The sequence below is a fragment of the Natrix helvetica genome, assembly GCF_964273705.1.
Source record: "Natrix helvetica genome assembly, chromosome: 1".
NCBI lineage: Eukaryota > Metazoa > Chordata > Lepidosauria > Squamata > Natricidae > Natrix > Natrix helvetica.
The window spans coordinates 54,611,716-54,630,689 of NC_138548.1; the positions used below are offsets into that span (position 1 = coordinate 54,611,716).

Consider the following 18,974-nt stretch of genomic DNA (forward strand, 5'->3'; position numbering starts at 1 on the left):
ATTTGATTTAGGAGATATCAAATCACATATATCATCACAAAGTAAAATATAAAACTCTTCAGTTCTGATGGCTGAAACAAGTAACTCTTTGAAAGAAATGGGTTATAATATTGGTGTGCATGCTGTGGGAAATCCCCTTCCCCTGAGAAATGAAATATTTGGGGAAATATTAAAAAAGACAGAATATTATATTTCCCAAAAGGAGAAATGGAGAAACATGTTCTTAAAGGCAGAAAGCAGCCCCCTCTTTCTTAATAGCTCACAGCAGATGCTAGCCCTTAAGGAGATAAAGAGCTTATTGAAAGAGGAAGCCAACTAGATGGCTCTATTCATAAGGAAAGCAAATACTGCAGGCAGAAATCCATTTAAGTTAGGATATTTCGAAACTCCTTGCAGCAAAATGTGACAGCTAACAAAAGCAGAATGGTAGGATTAGCACAGTAGTCCCTCACCGAAGATCCAGTAGAGGACAAAAGCCATTAACCCAACACCCTTTCAGAGCACAAACTTCTTCATTGCACAATCACGGGTGTGGGTGGGTGTACTTCAGGACCTGTATAAAAGAGCAGCATTTCAAAACCTGTATAAAAATCCTGGCACTTATTTACCTAATTGTTCATCTGACCCAGAACTGCATTCTATCTTTTGTGTGTGATTCTACTTCAGCAATAAATCCAGATTTTATCATTTTGCGAAAGGGCTATACATACACCAGATTTATTTTGCTATTTTCCACAACTGCCAATTGCTCTTTTTTCGTTCTCAGCAAGACCTTATATTTCCATTTAAAAAATACATGCAAGGGACAATTATCTATTTAATCCAATGTACGTTTGAGTGTTTTGGTCTTGGCATCAACATATTTTCAGCCAAACGGAAGTTTAGAATTAAGCTAAGTTCTGTGGTTTTATCAGAACTTAGCCCACAAATAAACTTCTGGCTCTTAACTGATCCTTTTCATCTGCTTCTCAGCTCAGGAGACAGGTTGAGCAGGACCGGTGCTGTTCAAACAGAATATCCCTCCCCATATTCTAACTTTATCGAAGCTTCAAGGAATCTGTTTAAGAACTGATTGCTGGCTGGAGAATTCTTCAATTCTGAGTTGAAGTCCTCAAGTTTTAAAGTTGCCAAGTTTGGGGACCTCTGATCTATTATTTTAGAGCATTGTCTCAAACTTGGCGACTTTAAGACGGGGGAACTCCAACTCCCAGGATTCCCTATCCTTAAGTCGCCAAGTTTGAGAAATACTATCTTGGGGGGGAATGAGAAGCGGAGAGTAACGGGGGGAAAGTTCGCGGCAATTTTTCGTGGACGGCAAATTTCGTTCAGGCTACAGTTTCCGCCATTCGAGGCCCCCAATGCGCGGTTTTCGCTTCCTCTCGTAGAGGGAACCAGTCTACATTCTTCACACGACAAACCACGCCCTCGGGGGCTCCGCGCCGAACGATTGGATCAGTTATTCCCACCTCCCCGCCCCTAAATACATTTTTCCTCTCGTGATTGGTCTCGCCGAGACTTGGGGCTTCGTCCTCCGCTTCCGCGTCTGGGCTCCTGCTTGCCGCTCGGCAGCGAATGAAGTCGCTCTCCTCCTCCTCTTCTTCCTCCTCCGCGAGCGTCTTCTCCTCACACGGGCGAGGCCAGCCCGGCTTCGGGCCAAGGGCGCGCCGTCCCCGCCTCAGAGTGACGCTCCGGCCTGTGATTGGCGAAAGCCTCCGGCTGGGTTTCCGGTGCGATAAAGCAGCCCTGGGACAGGCGGTGGTTGGTTTCTAGGTGGCTGCTTGTCCGAGCCGGCAAGATGAAGCGCAACGGCGAGAAAATAGACGGGCAACCTCGTGCCAACGGCTGCAGCCTCCCAGCCAACGGTTGCGGTCGGAAAAATGGTTACGTCCGAGGCTTCGCCGGGCCCGAGTCCCACGGCCAGGTAAGGCGGTGGTCGGAGCATCTGTACGGAGCCAGGATGCCTCTCCGTGGGTGGCGGAGGCCTGGTTGCCTCTCGCTCCCAGTCAAGAGGCCTCGGGCCGTGCCGGGCAGTGCCTTGCTGGAATCCCTCGCTGTCAGTCACGCGGCGGGAGCGAGGAAAGGCTGGCCTTGAGCGGTCAGCTTCCTCGGTGACTGTTTTCTGCCCTCGTTTCCTGGTGCGTTGAGGCGGCTTGGCGTCTCCTCGCTTCGACCCTTTTTCAGAAGAAAAAGTTTCCCTTCCCGGTCCCCCCCCCTTTTTTTTTTACTTGGCTGTATGTGTACTCGGCACGTTGAATCGTACAGTAACCCCACACACAGGCTGCCATGGGTTGTGCTTCTGGGTACAAATGTTGCCTTTTGTAAGGCTAACTATGGCAGTGTAGGTCGTTCTGTCTCTCTTGAGTTTCTACTTCTCTTTTTTAGGGGAAACATTCTGCCTTTTTAATATTTCATTTCTCTAGGAGAGGGTTGGATTTTAACTTCCAATAATGAGTATGCTGGGAATGGAAGTGTAAGATGTTCCATCTAGCAAAAGGTTGTGTATCTCTGGTGTGGAACTAGAACTCCTGCTAAAATATGCACTTGTATTTTATTGTGTAAGCGATGCCTTGATTTATCTTCGGCATGTCACTTTCTCCCATAATTCCGTGAACATTTTGTAACTTGTACAAATGGACAGCATTCTTCTGTGTGCACTTATTAATGCAGCAGTAGCTTGTATTATGTTGTAGTGAGGCTTATTTGAGATTATTAGATAGCTTTAAATTACGTTTTTGCAAGATAACTTCAGGTGCTTAATGTCTTTTAATAGTAGAGTACAATGACTTTGGCTGCTGAAGGTCCCTTTCAGGAGTTTTCAGATATGTTTAAATCTGAATGTGACAAAGGACTCTTTTAAAGACATCTGCCGCAGAAAAAAATCTGCTAAATTTGAGCTTTAGTTTTAATCATAGCTGTTCTGTAGATGATTCCTAATTTTTCATACACTAATTGTAGTTACAAAAAAGTGAGAGACTTACTTAGGTAACATAGTTCAAAACAGTAAGCACTTAAATTTTTTTTTGTCAGTTAACATGTTAGTTCATAGTTTTAGCTCCTGCATTTATTAAAGGGTGAGTGTCATTCTATCCTGCTATTCTTTTCCTCATTATTTCATTTAGTCTGTCCAAACGTTAAAGCTCAAAAATGAAGTTTGCACAAAATCTAAGATTGTAAATTTAAATGCTAATAAAAATCATACCTGGAAATGAAAACAAACAATATTCTCCTCCTCTCTATTTTAATTGGAAATGCCTACTAACAAAATTAGCAAAAATTATTGTCCCCATTCAAATGGAACTTCTTATTCAGACTATTTCATAAAGCTTCCTAGATTTCCACAGAGTTGAAACTGGCCACCCCTGCAAAAAATAATACATTTAAAAGTTTCAGCCTGGTTGGGCTTTTTTTCCCTTCTTTTTCACCACAGTCTCCTTGGCAAGTCACAATCGTAGTGATTGAGGATAGAAAGTTTTAGAAAATTTGCAGATAATGCAACAAATATCATCTTAGAGACCAATATCAATATACAGCATTGCCTCCCAGTAAGTTTCCAGGTGCAATTCAAGGTGCTGGTTACCACTTATAAAGAGTTTCATAGTATGGGGCCAGGATCATATTTCTTCAATTTTTTCTCCTCCGCTCACTATATCTGAGTCTGGGGGCATATTCCAGCTCCCATTTATTAAACAGTGCTGTCTGGCAGACTCAGGAAGTGGGCCTTTTTGTTGTAGTGCCTGCCTTGTGGAATATAGCACCATTCCAATAGCACTTACACTTATATACAGTTCCATGGTGCTTTATGGCGCTCTCTGAGCAGTTTATTAATGTCAGCAAACTGCCCCCAACAATCTGGGTCCTCATTTTACAAACTCAGAAGGAACGAAGGCTGAGTCAACCCTTGAGCCTGGGCAAGATCGAGCTCCTGGCATTGGGCAGAGTTAGCCTGTAATACAGCACTCTAACCTCACCCCTCATTAGATTTCTTTGGCCTCAATTAAGTTGGCATTTTGTAAATCCTTGATGACCTGGATGGTCCCCAATATAGGGGGGGCATAGCTTAGAAAAGCTTATTGTTGTGGTTTTCTTTGGCATGACATGATTTATAGAGCCACCTAATCATGATTGGAAGATGAATGGTTATATAAATTGATAAGTAATGAATACAAAAATTGATTTAATTTCAGCAGAATATAGCTATAATTAAAAAATGAGGAAATAGATTGAAGAAACTCCTTTGGAAGTTGGTAGATTTTCTTCTGTGGACGTATTTAAACATAAGATGGGTGGTCATCTATTTGGGAATTCCTGCATTGGAAAAGAAGTTAAACAAACCGCCCCGAGTCCCTTTCGAGAGAGGGGGCGGTATATAAACGCTAATAATAAATAAATAAATGCTCTCCAAGGTCCCTTCCAACATTTTTCTTCTATTTGTGGCAAACAGAACTGTAATGGGTGTTCAGAAAAATAATCATAATAAACATTATAAATACTATAACTCCACTTCTCTACCTATTGCATTTTTATTTTTGTACAGAACATTGTACATTGTACAGAAAATGAAGATCATCAAAATTGGAAGATATTTATTTCCACAGTCTTATTAATCATCTAATCTTCATGATGCAGGCCAAATTACAACACTTATCCAATCAAATGATTGATTATAGACAGCATCAACTCTTAGTACCATAGATAGAACTTCTCCAGGATAATTTATCCTCAGCTTGGCTTTTTAGATCTTCTAATGGTGCAGACATGGTTGCAGTATCAGGTCTATCCACCTTGTTGCTGTTCATCATCTTGTCTTTTATTCTTTTATTATTTCCCCAAATGGCTATTAACCTACTGACCTAGTATTTGTCGTCCATTCCATTTGACTACTGCCCAAATTAACTGATAATAAAATTTCACTCTGGCTGTTTTGCAGTTCTTATGAGAATTAAGCAATAGTACATTGAAAGCTACCAAATCTAACATGCAAAATCCAGTTAGGGGATAGCATAGTTACCAAAAATTATTCTGCCATCTGATGATCATCCAAATTTTACAACCCAGAGCTGGTAGTTTGCTCTAATCCCAATGTTATTTACCCACATATTCTTAATTGGTCTTGGAAGCTATTTAAACTATGAATTTCATGGATCACCTTAATTTGACCACTTGTCTGCCTTTCAAAGCTATATATTAACAAACCATTAAATAGACAATATCATCCCAGATGACTGCTCCCTGTTCAATTGACTTCTATAATTGCATATTTTTAGTTGTGCGGTTATGTTAGTCCCCAGGAGCCAGTGGCACTCAGTTTAAATCTTACAATAATGATAAGTCTATAATCCAAAATGCTAAGATCCATGATAGATAAAAATTTAATCATCCTGAGAGAAATCATTTCAAAAGCAAGCTCTTTGAGATTACATTATTTGCAATACTTAAAGAAAATATATGGCAGTGATGGCAAACCTTTTTTGGCTCACGTGCCAAAAGCAGGGGGAGCACAGGGGGGTCGTGTGCGGGCGTGCCACACATGCGCACGCTTTCCCCCTCTGTGCGTATGCTCGTGTGACCAGCGCTTTCCCCTCTCTTTTGGCGTGCTTTTTTCACCCTCTCCAGGCTCCAGAAGCTTTCTAGGAGCCTGGGGAGGGCGAAAACAGCCTCCCCTGAAGACCCTCCAGAGCTTCCCTGAAGCCTCCGGAGCACGAAAAACCAGCCCTATGGGCAAACCAAAAGTTTGGGAATGGACTTCCGGTTTGCTCGTAGAGCTGTTTTTCACCCTCCGGAGTCTTCAGGAGGTTTCCCAGAAGGCTCCGGAGGGCAAAAAACCGCTGTATGGCCAAACCAGAAGTCACTTCTGGTTTGGCCGTAGTGTTGTTTTTTGCCTTCAGGAGGCTTCCCTGAAGCCTCCGGAGGACGAAAAACAGCCTTTCGGCCAAACTGTAGGTCACTTTCTGTTTGCTCGTAGGGCCATTTTTTGCCCTCTGGAGCCTCCAGGGAAGCCTCTTGAAGGCTCCGGAGGGCGAAAAACAGCCTCAAATGAAGGCCAAAGTCAGCTGGCGCGCTAGAGCTGACAGGGCAACACTTCACGTGCCCTAACAAATGGCTCCACGGGCCACCTGTGACACGTGTGCAGTAGGTTCACCATCACAAATATAGGGGAAGCAATTTGCAGCAAAAATGCTGTAAACACCTAAAAAGATAAAAAAATATGCACATCCATCTATCAGATAACCCAATTAATTACGAAATTCTATTATGAAAAGAAAATAAAGTGGCACAACCCCCAATAATTTACATATTGAATTAATATAAATCATCTATATCACACATATATTCCAATGAGAGAATATCCAAGAATCCATAAACATTGTCTGGTGTGGTAAAATATTCTAAAATTTGTGCTTAATATCATCTTTGATTAGCAGAAAAATAGCCTTAAAAACTGGTACATTATAAACATTTCTTGAATCCAGGCCTGATATGTGATTTTTGAGAGTCTCGATATATTCTTTTAGATGTTCCCTATGTCTTTTAAAACCTCAGTTTGTCAAAAATGGTCAATTCCACAATTTTGGAATATAACTCAAAATTAATATAAAAATATTTACCCATAAATCTGTTTTATATTAGTGCAAGTTGTGGAGAGAGTGGCCCACAGAACCACCAAAATGAATAATATCATTACCATTATCATTATTTTATTTCTAATACAAATAATATATCTATATCTCTTTTCTCAAGCATTCTTTGGGATATCCAATACAAATTAGACTTGAGATTTATTAGCATTTGCAAAAAAAAAAAAAACACTTGCATCCAGTGGTATTCCACCTATTTATTGTACTCATCAGTAAATATATTTTCAGGTTTCTGGTATAAAATAGAATTTTTCTGAAAAGTGAAATATTCAAAGCACTCAGCATCATATACATTGTATGTCCCAAATACTTGCAATTGCTCTCAAATTTAAAAAAAATGGAAAAGCCATTTGTTGATCCAAATGACTGCCAAGATCCTAATAGCAGTAAATAATACTCTTATAATAGAGCCCATAACAATTAATATTCAATAAAATTCTCATTCCACATAAAAGTAGGTGGAAATTGCCCAGTGACTTTTTAAAGTCAAATAAATAAAACTTTCTTCATCGAAAAATAATTTCAGCTTAGTTAATGAAAGTCTTGATGGTCTATTCTTCCTGTAGAACATTCCTCAGTATACTGTTTATCTGAACAAAACAATCTATTTGGAAATAACTTGGGAATACTTCTTAAAATTTAAATCAATTAAGAGTAACATTTTAATAACATTAATTTAGAAACATTACTCTTACCCCACTAATTAAATGGAATTGCAATTAATATTCATATAATTCATGGATGTTAGCAGTTACCATATTAATTTCATATATTTTAAATTGTCTTTTAATATATATAACACCCTAAATTTTAATATATTCTGCATAAATTACAGCCGGGAGGCAAACTCTGCATCAAGTGTGAGATTGAACAAATTTTGGGGGAGAATGACCATGTCATAATAGATTTCAATATAATGCAGACGCAAGCAGTAGAGTATAATCAAACCAGTGTCTTAGACTTTAAAAGAGTTGATTTTAACAAACTCAGAGCTTGCAAAGGAACCCATAGATCAGCGGTGGCGAACCTTTTTTGGCTCGCGTGCCACAAGGGGGGGAGCGCAGCGGGGTCGTGTGCGGGCGTGCCGCACCCATAATGCAACGCGTGACCCCCAGTGCGCATGCGCTCACAACGCGCGACTCCCCCCATTTTTAAATGCTTTTTTCGCCCTCCCCAGGCTCCAGAGGCTTTATAGGAGCCTGGGGAGGGCGAAAAGAGCCTCCCCCGCCCCTCTGGAGGTCCTCCGGAGGCTTCAGGGACCGTCCAGAGGCTTCCCTGAAGCCTTCGGAGCCCTTAAAACAACCCTCCGAGCAACCCGGAAGTCACTTCCGGTCTGCTCGGAGGGTGGTTTTAAGCGCTCCGAAGGCGTCAGGGAAGCCTCCGGACGGTCCCTGAAGCCTTCGGAACGCTTAAAACGACCCTCCGAGCAACCCGGAAGTCACTTCAGGGAAGCCTCCGGACGGTCCCTGAAGCCTCCGGGGGGGGGGAGGGTGGAGGAGGCTCTTTTCACCCTCCCCAGGCTCCTATAGAGCCTCTGGAGCCTGGGGAAGGCGAAAAATAGCTTTTAAAAAGGTGAACTCAGCTGACAGGGCAGCGTCTTGCGTGCCCTGACAAATGGCTCCGTGTACCACTTGTGCCACACGTGCCATAGGTTTGCCATCACTGCCATAGGTGAAAAGCTTAAAGGAGAAATCAACTTAAGAAACCTGGGAAACTCTGAAAATATTATAAGAGCCCAGTCCAGCTCAATACCATTGAAAAAGAAAAACAAGAAATCCCAGAGGAAACCAGCATGGTTGCATAAAGAACTCATTGACAAACTAAAAGAGAAAAGGGATAAGTAGGCAGAGTACCAACAAATAGCTCAAACGTGCAAAGATGAAGTCAGGAAAGCCAAGGCTCAGAATGAAGTAACACTTGCAACAAATGTCAAAAATAATAAAGTCTCTTTCAGCTCATAAAAAACAAGAAATTAATTCATTCTTTGCACCTGTCTTCACACAAAAATAAAATACAACCCAACTTACCAAAAACAAAGCCATGGAAGATATGTTAGAGGAAGATATGTTAAATTAAAATAAGCAAGAAAAAGATTGGAGAATACCTGTTGACTCTAGACAAATTCAAATCACTGGCTCCTAACGGATTACACCCCAGAGTTCTGAAGAAACTGGTAGTGTGATCTTGAAACCATTGCACCATGTGTTCTGAAGTTTTTGGAGCACGGGGGAACCACCTGAGGACTGGAAAAGAACTGATGTAATTCCCATATTTAAAAAATGGGAGGGAGGGCAGGACAGACTCAGACACTATAGACCATCAATACTTGGGAAGATCCTGGAAAAGATAATCAAACAACAAATCTGTGGACACCTAAAAGCAAGCAAAGTTATAACCAGAAGCCAATATAGATTTGTCAAAAACAGATAATTTCATTCTTTGACAAACTAGACCACAAGCTAATTCTTGGTAAGCTAAAATGTAGGATAGACAGCAACACAACCAGATGGAATTATCATGCTGATAAACCATACTCAATGTATAGCCCTTAACAAAACTACCGTATTTTTTGGAGTATAAGACACACCAGAGTGTAAGATGCACCCAGGTTTTGAAGAGGCAATTTTTTTAAAAAAGTAGGTAGGTAGCTAGAGGGAGAGAAAGAGAGAGAAATACAGTAGGTAGGTAGGGAGAGAGAGAGAGTAGGTAGGTAGGTAGATAAAGGGCTAGAGAGAGAGAAATAGAGAGAAATACAGTAGGTAGGTGGGTGGGGGAGAGAGTAGGTAGGTGGGTGGGGGAGAGAGTAGGTAGAGGGATAGAGAGAGAAAAGTAGAGACAGAGAAATATAGTAGATGGGGAGAGGAGGGTAGGTAGATATATAAGTAGATAGAAGGGGAGAGAGAAATATAGTTTCTTCTCATTTCTGCCCTCCCCAGCCCCCAGGAGCTGTCTGAAAGCCTCCATAAGGCTATGCACTGCCATTTTGGTGAAGGGGACGGGGTTTCAGGAGGCAAAAAATGCTGTATTCAGTGTATACGACGCACCCAGTTTTTCAGCCTCTTTTTAGAGGAAAAAAGGTGCGTCTTATACTCCGAAAAAATATGGTACATCCACATAGAGGGAAATAAGCAGTAGAGTACTGCAAGGTTCCGTTTTAGGCCCAGTACCCTTCAAATATCTTTATAAATGATCTAGACAAGGGAATAGAAGGGGAACTCATCAAATTTGCAGATAATACTAATTGTCAGGAATAGCCAATACCCTAGAACAGTGGTCGGCAAGCCGCGGCTCGCGAGCCACATGCGGCTCTTTACACATTTTAATGCGGCTCTTCTGTGTGCCGGGTGCCCGCTCCCCTCCCTCCCACTGTTCCCTCTAAGATGCGCGGCTGCGCGCCCACGCAGGTGGCAAGAAAACACCGCGCAGCAGTTTCCAACTGCCGCGCAGTGCTTTCTGCTGTCACAGGCGCCGGAGGCTGGGGAGGTCCTTTGCAGACGGCTAGAACTGACCGCCCGCAAAGGACCTCCCTGGACTTGTTTTGGTGAGCGCGGGGCAACTGACGCCAAGAAAGCAAGCCCGGGGAGGAGGTCCTTTGTGGGTGGCCAATCCTAGCTGCTTGCGCCCGGCGCTGCAGCTAAAGTAAAGCCCCTGCCGCTACCGGAATATCTGCTGCCGCCTCCTCCTCCTCTAACAGCACCCAACGCTGCGGCAGAGGTGAAGCCGCCAAAGCTCCCGCCGGCGCCCCCGCCTATGGCAGCGGCGCCTCCCCCTCCGTTCGGAGCACCTGAGTTGGGCCCCGCGTTACCCTGCCTCCTCCTCCTCTGCTGTGCTTTTGAGGAGCCATGAGGCCGCGGGAGCCAGTAGGAAGGCGGGGGGGGCAGGAGCAGGGAAAAAAGGCCTCATGGCTTCTCAAAAGCATGGCGGCGGCAGAGAAGGCAGCAGGGGTAACGCGGTGCTCCGAGTGGAGGGGGGCGCCAGCGGGAGCTTTGGCGGCTTCACTCCAAATGTGGTGGTGCTGTTGGAGGAGGAGGAGGAGGCAGCTGTTGTTCTGGTGGCGGCAGGGGCTCGGCGACATCTTCAGCAGCAGCCCTGCCCCCTGTGAAAAAAGCCGAAGATGGATCCACGCAGATGACGTCGCCGCAGCATGACTGGAGGAGGAATTCTGGGAGTTGAAGTCCACAAGTCTTCAAGCTGTCAGGTTTGAAGACCCTGGGTTTTTTCTTTTTTCTAAAGGGTTAGAGGTGCAAGGGTCTTGCAACTTGACAGCTTTAAGACTTGCGTGCTTCAATGCCAGAGTTCCTGAGCCAACATGACTGGAGGAGGAATTCTGGGAGTTGAACTCCACAAGTCTTCAAGCTGTCAGGTTTGAAGACCCTGGGTTTTTTTTTTCTAAAGGGTTAGGGGTGCAAGGGTCTTGCAACTTGACAGCTTTAAGACTTGCATGCTTCAAATGCCAGAGTTTATTGAAACTAAAAACAGTGTACCATCCTATGTATTTTCGGTTTTAAAAATGTGGCTCTCAAAATAAATTTCAATCGTGGTTTTGGCGAGATTTGGCTGAGTTGAAAAAAATTTCTGTTCAAGACAGCTGTTAAGTGAGTTTTACCCCATTTTATTTTTTTGCCACAATTCAGTGAATTAGTTGTTACGTTAGTAACAGTTGTTAAGCAGGGTGGATAAAAATCAATTTCTTATATTTAAATCAGATTGTTTTTTATTTTATTTCAAATTTATTTTAATAAAATGCTTTTGTAGTAAAAATCTAAAGATAGTTTTCTATTTAAGATACATAAATAATTTAGTTGATTCAGCATGAAATGGAGCTTAGTTATGAGGCTGTATATTCTGCAACATCGGGACTGTCAGTAAGTCAACAGCAGGTCAGAGGAGTAGCAGAGGTGTCAGTTGCTCTCTAAAAATTATGATTTAAATCGAGTTGATTTAAATCAAGCCTTTTTACTAGTGATTTAAATCATGATTTAAATTGTGATTTAAATTGACTTGATTTACATCAAATCCGCCCTATTGTTAAATGAATCTGGCTTCCCCACTGCTTCTCAGAAGATCACCAAAATTGATCACCTAACCCCGGGTATTGCAACCATCAAAATTACATGCCGGATGTCAAAGTGTTTGAATTTTGATTACGTGACTATGCTGCAACAGTTGTATGTGTGAAAACAGTCACTTTTTTCAGTGCCATTGCAACTTCAAACTTGGGTTACTAATCTGCTAGGAAGAGTAATGTGCTGTTTTTTTCTTGTTTTCCTTATTATTGATTGATTGAGGTGTTTCTAGGTGTTCCTTTTTTTATTATGACAAAAGTATCATCTGTGTACCGAATCCCTACTTTTAGTTATAGTTGTGGAATGCTATAGTTTCTAGATACTGCATCACAGTTTCTGCTATGACAAACAAATCAGAGGAACACCCATGGAATCACCACTCTCAGTACTCAGACCAGATTGTATCATCATTCAAAACAGGCAATAAAAAAGTTAAGAACTGAAATAAAAAGGTGAAAATACATTATGTACAGTAATCAACACCCAGATGAGTAAATCAAACAAGCAATCAAGCAGAAAACAATACTCCAATCAAAGAACTTTCAAGGAGAAAACATACCCCCACCAACATTAGCAAGGCAAACTAATCCCAAATTCATTGGACAATGAAATATCTGCAAACAACCATACTTCTAGAGCACCAAAAATTCTACAGTTGAAGCCTAAGCTACTGTATATATTTTCTATAATTGCAGGTGTCCAAAGTAGACTATAAAAATATTTAAGGAGCAGTTGGTGGCTGGGGAAAAAAGTCTGGGAATGAAAGAGAAGATGGCTACTAGACTGCTTTTTATTGCAATGATTTTCTTCATCATTTTTTGTTTTGCCTTATTCAAAAAAATTGAAAACATATTTTCATTCTCTCATATAAAGTTCATGTATTTTTCTTGGTTTTGCCTTCTTGCTTTCTTCTTGTTTTTTTCTTGTTTCACTCTAAAATGATAAATCCCTACCGGGAAAGATTAATTATATACAGAAATAATCTCTGCACAAAGAGAGATATTTCATATCTAACAAAATACGTACAACAACAATTATCCATGTTGGCACTAAGAGATATGAAGACTAAACTCAACTGTGTTGAAGAAAAGAACTTTGAATTTGTCAACAAATCAGAGAAGGGATTGGCTTGCAAATTAAGAAAAGAAAAAGGGGTGATCTTGAAGCTATTATTACTACTTCAGTCATGTTGGAATCTTGAAGCTGCAAGTGGGAGATACAATTTTATTGAATAATAATGCAATAAACTGTACATCAATATTACTACTCTAATTTGTATAAAAGGCAGGGCATTTTCCTGAAAAAGTAGAATGTTACTTTGAAAAGTAAAATTTACCATGACTTGCAGATATACAAAGACAGATTATGAATTATCCTGGAGTGTGACAATAATGAAAATTATTGTCAAAGATCAAATCAGAAAAGGCACCAAGTCTATGTGGACTCGCAGGAATTATTATTGATGTTTTGAAAATGATACTGGCTAAATTTAATACCAATTTGAAAAAAAACTTGTAGATTTTCTGCACAAAATAGAAAAAAATTAAATTATAACAGATTTGAATATTAGTGACATATGTAGATTATAAAGATGGGGGTTACATTATAATTTTAGTGCAAGAACTCAAATTTTATTTTTATTTGCTCTAAAAGAAGTTGGAAGCCATTCATTTTTTATGTACTTTTGTGTATTTTTTATTTTACTGCACCTTTGTCTGCTCTTTCTTTCTAGATTCTGACTTCTTTTTTCCCTCCATATTATTTTTCTGATAGTTTTTTTATTTTTTTAAAAGCTTAAGTTATATTTAAAAAAGAAGTATCTTTGCAATCACCCAGGGAACAAAATGGTTAATATCTTAATATCTATAGCTTGTGCAAGATTTAAAATTTTTATCCAGTTTTAAAATCAATGTTATGCAAGCTGTATAAAAAGATAAAAGCAATTTACCAGATTTTCTACAAATCTCAAATAATGTTCGGCTAATACATTTATAAAAGATTTTTAACATTCAGGAAAGCCCCCAGTTAATAAAACATACTCTTCTAGGGATCCGAACCTGTATAAAACGTTGATGATCAGAAAGATTTATATAGGAGAAAAAGCAATCCTTTGTGGTCCCATGCTGTTTATACTAGTACTTTGATCTCCGAAACTATAGGTCTTATATCCTGCACAAAGTAGTCATAACTTGGTGGTTGACTATGGCTGTTAAAATATAATGATTTTCTTGGTAATCACAGTTTTGCATTAGTATCAAAGTCCCTTTCTTTCCACTTCCTGAACTTAATGCTACATAAAGAGCTTTACAACTCTTATCTAACCTGGCAGTCTCTCAATGTTGTCCAGCAGTATAATGGAAATCCTGTTATTGCTTTTAACCGTGATCTGCTCAAGGTGTTGATGCTGCTGGTTTAGTTTTTAATATGGTACTTGATGTTCACTATTCACATCAGTGAATAGACATTGGAAAGCCAGAATTCTGACAAAACAATTTGGTTTTTCAAACTGGTCATTCTTCAGTCTCAGAAGCATAAAACATCATCATCATTCCCAAAATTAACAAAATATCAACTCATGGGGCTTGCTTATGTTTAAAATCCTGCTGGATTAATGTTTCAGAGAATCATTGTTATGGATTGAAAACCAAGTAGAGAATTAAATATATGATTTTTTTAAGGAGTTGTTTATTTATTTTTCCTTTTACAATATAAGGTAGTTGCATTAATATAATTCCAAGAAAAAATTAATTAAAAGTAATAACTAAATATATTAAAGATTTATATTGGAATTGGAATCCCTAAAACTATGGAGATTTCCTTTTTAGTTTTTGGGAAAGTATGAAAATAAATAAGATGTAGTTTAGGAAAACTAACTGATAGTTCTGACAACTCTGCAAATTTCTCTAACTCTTTAATATGGCTGGCTGAACAAAAAGCATTTGAGAGAATCAAAATCATACTATCTGTAAATAGAGTTAAAAGAATCCTCTTATCTGCCACTTTCATTCCAAAAACCTGATTATTAGATTAAAATGTTATTGCCAACACTTCTATGGCTAAAGTGAATAGTAAAGATGATAAAAAGTAGCCTTGTTTGGTACCTTGGGATATTAGTTGGTTCATAAATACGTTCAAATCATCTTATGAAAAGCAGCCGCAAATTTGAATTAAATTAATATTTGTTTTAAAATTAATTTACAGAGTTAAAATGTGATTATTAGCTAATGAGATATTAGGTTCTGAGGTATAATAAGCAAAACATAATACTAACTGTATTTGTCTCTAGGTAGAATAAGAGCTCAAAGGAAATTGATTACTCCCATATTTTTCTTATATTTTATTTCCTCCAGATTCATCATATTACACATAATGGAGGTTTATATAAGAGATCTTTCAATGAAACTTTTGAAGAAACACCAATGCTGGTTGCTGTGCTGACTTATGTAGGTTATGGTGTGCTCACCCTTTTTGGATATCTTCGAGACTTTCTACGGCAATGGAAAATTGAGAAATGCCATAATGCAACTGAAAGAGATGAACAGAAGGTAATGTTTTGACTTAGAGGCAAAGTAGCAGTTAATATGATTTCAGTGAAATGGACATAAGTATTAAAATAGGCAATCATTGTTTACCAAGTATAATTTTCAATCTGCACTAGTCAGCATTAAAACATGGACCGAAGCATGCTTAATTAACTGTAGTTTAACATTTACATTTATTAGTTAAATCGTGGTTTGTGATGCTTCAGGCTCGTCCTCTTATCCTCTGAAAGTATTTTAAATCATACAGTACTGCCTAATAGCATGTGAATTACAGTATATTCTTGTTGTTGGCTATCAGCTAAGATGAGGTGAAGAATCTACTTGCCTTTCGGGCAGGTCTTGGCAGAAGTGAACATAATACATTCTTGGGTAATTCATTCAAAGAGAGAAAGAGATTTGCTTTTTATTGCTTCTCTCATATACACTTGTTTTTTCATGTTTCTTAAAAAATAAAGTGCCTTATCATTGTGATGTAAAAAACAAAATAAAATATTGGAATTATTTATCATAAAACTCCTCCCTACAAATTTGACCATAATGGTAAAAGTTATATTTCTTTGCTTCTCTATTGAAAATATATATATAATGCTGGCTAAAAAAACATATCCAGCAACCTAATACCAGTAGTATAAAACATCTTTCCGTCCATCATTGTATAAGAAGTATTTTAGGCATAATTCATGTGGAAAGAGCCAAAATGTTCTATTATGATGTTCCAGTACAGGGAGTTCTAGCCAAGGAGACCTTTACATCCTTGACAAGCAACATTTTTTTCTGAAATTATTAGCAGATTATCAGTTTTAGCCCAATACATGGTAATAGTAAGACAAGCCAAAAAAAATACATTAATGTTCCAGTTCTTGAGCTGTATTTTCAATCACAAAGTAGCTACAACTAATTATTCCCAGAGATGTTGGATAAAACAATATTTTAGCTTCATTCTAAGAATAAAACTAACTAGTTTCTGATTTTTAAAGCATGTTTTAAATATGGGATATTTGAACTCATTATTCCAATGGTCACATTGTTATCATCTACTACCTTTAGGGTTAGGGTTAGGGTTAGAAATGTATAAATTTGTCGTCTTGTTGCTTGATTAATAATGCATATTGAGCATGTTATGTTAGCTGGAATTTATAGCAGAGTATATTGCTTAAACATTACCAAACTGTACTAACTGTGTGGTGTGATTCAAATTTTTTTAATACTGGTTCTGAGGGCGTGTTTTGGTGGGGGTGGTGCGGTTTGGTGGGGGTGGCAGGGGAGGGATACTGTAAAATCTCCATTACCTCCCCACTCCAGGGGAAGGTTACTGCAAAACCCTCATTCCCTCCCGATCATGTCGGCAGTTCGGTGGTTCAAATCCCTGACACTGCATAACGGAATGACCTCCCGTTACTTGTTCCAGCTTTTGCCAACCTAGACGTTCGAAAGCATGTAAAAAATAGGAACCACCTTTGGTGGGAAGGTAACAACATTCTGTGTGCCTTTGATATTTAGTCATGCCGGCCACATGACCACAAAGACGTGTTCGGACAGTGCTGGCTCTTCGTGAGTGTGGTTGCTTCATGGCTGCTGTGCTGTGCTGCTGCGACAGTGCAACACAGCCGTTCGCCCCTGAGGCTGTGCCCGGCTCTTTGGAAGTCCGCCTGCAAGAGAGCAGCCACGCGGCAACCCACCCCCGCTTCAGCTGGGCACAGTGCCGCTCACCTACCTATGGTATCCCGAAGGCGCCAAGCAACATGATCACCTTTGCCCCTCCCCCCAGTTCCCACGGCTTGGCACCTTCGGGATACTGCTAGGTTGGTGAGTGGTGCTCTGCCTGGCCATAGGTGGGGGGTTGTGCAGGGGGCTTATTTGTGGGGGAGGGCTTATATTTTTGCCCACCAGAAAAATATGGCAAGGCCTTAGTTTCAGGACAGGTCGTATTTTTGGGGAAACACAGTAGGAAAAGCTCAGGAGGAACTTCAGCCAACATAACATACATGCACACTTCAACCCAAGAATACACTAAGGCAGAAGCTTGTCCACCCCAAGGATAAAACATTCAGACACAAACTGAGCAACGTGGTATATGTAGTACAGTGCAGTGAACCATATGCAGATCTGTACATTGGGGAAATAAAGCAACCACTTCATAAACACATGGCACAACATAACAGTACAAACCCATCAGGACAAGATTCAACAGTCCATCTGCATTTAGAACACAAAGGCCACTCTTTTGAAAACAGCAAAGTCCACATTTTGAACAGAAAGAACCACTGGTTTGCCATCTATGTCAAAATTGAACATCCCTCTCTCAACAGAGGGGAGGGATAGGACATCTAGTATCTTCAGTCTCCAACACAGTCCTTTCAATAGTTCCAAGAAGGCTCTACATCCATTTGCACCATTCAGGTGATCCTGAATGGTGCAATACAGATAAACCTCCAAGTTTAAGGACCCCTCTAAAAAATGCAAATGACCAGCTGTTTGCAAGGAGTATAAATCCTTCCATTTCCCACCATCCAGTCAGAGTAGAAGAAGCTCTTGGATGAGAAGCTAAAGGTCTTCAAAGAAAAACCAGAAAGTTCAGTTGCGTCTTGAAAAAAGTACTTATGGGCCAATGAAATATACTTTATTGTGTGTATCTCAAATGCTTTGGTTCACCATTTAGGTAGGAATTTTCCCAGAAAAGCACAGCATATTTTGCAGGATTGGAAGGGCAAGAGCTGGATCAGTCTGCCACGTTCAGCCTATCTCATATGTTTTACATTTCTATCCATGATCTTCTTTCGCTTTGGGGGTATTTAGTTGAAACTGGATTACAGAGAAGGATTAGAGAGTTGACCAGGAACAAGTCTTAGTACCTTGCAACTCTGAAGGGCAAGTTACCAACTTCTCTTGTTTGACTCTGCAACAGCAAGTGACAGATAGTAGTAGAATGTCTGGGATACATTTGGATATATTAGCAATGTTGATGTTTGGTGTTAGCTTTATTTTGTGTCTGTTTCACACTGAGAATGAATTGCTTCATTTGTATGACAAAATGTATAGCATAACAAAAAAAAAAACCCAATTTTTAAATGAAGCCAATCTGTATTACCTGTTTTGTTTATGTTTTAAACATCATTAACTATAGAATTGTTTCTGAATTAGTATTACTTTAAACATCAACAAAAGGATTTACAAATAACACTTAAAATGCCACATTTCAATTAATAGAGCATTTAGGAGAAGAGTCGTCTCAGAGAGCTGCCTAGCCACTTGAGAGTTAGCCATCTTAAAGGAATTTATGGGTGACAATTTGGAAAAAAGAGCTTAACTATCCTTCTAAATCTCCATATCTACCTTTTTCATCCTAAGGGAAATGGTTCTGTTAAAATTGTATGACTATGAAGTAATCATTAGGGGCCTCTATGTGGTGCCTCACCTGTACAACCTCCAGAACACCCTTCTTTTCCAGTAGAGTGGAGGGAGGGGTCACAGCAGGGTTAACACAGCCTGATTGGTCCATTTGACTGAGAGAAAACTTCTTAACCTTCGCCTTCTCCCGTTGGTTCCCAGTTTCCTCTCAGTCAAGGTCCAAGACACAGGTTTGGTTCCTAGTAGTAGAGTTTTAGTGGGTTTTATTAGTCAGTGTTAGTGTTGTTGGCACCTTGAATTTGGAGTTTTTTATTTAAAAAATTTTTTCTAATGGTCCGCCTTGCAGGGCTGTTGTTCGACTGTCCTCAGGAGGCTGAGATAGT

At 39.9% G+C, this 18,974-nt stretch overlaps 1 protein-coding gene across 1 annotated transcript in view; it reads left to right on the top strand.

Moving 5' to 3' along the window:
• Nucleotides 1-1,497: 1,497 nt before the first annotated feature.
• The window catches only part of SPTLC2 (serine palmitoyltransferase long chain base subunit 2), a 55,750-nt gene continuing 38,273 nt past the window's right edge, over nucleotides 1,498-18,974 (top strand). Inside the window, exons 1-2 of the mRNA XM_081934524.1 lie at nucleotides 1,498-1,921; nucleotides 15,052-15,246. Of these exons, the coding sequence (XP_081790650.1) occupies nucleotides 1,796-1,921; nucleotides 15,052-15,246 (321 nt within the window). The 5' untranslated portion in view covers nucleotides 1,498-1,795. The remainder of the gene's footprint in view (nucleotides 1,922-15,051; nucleotides 15,247-18,974) is intronic.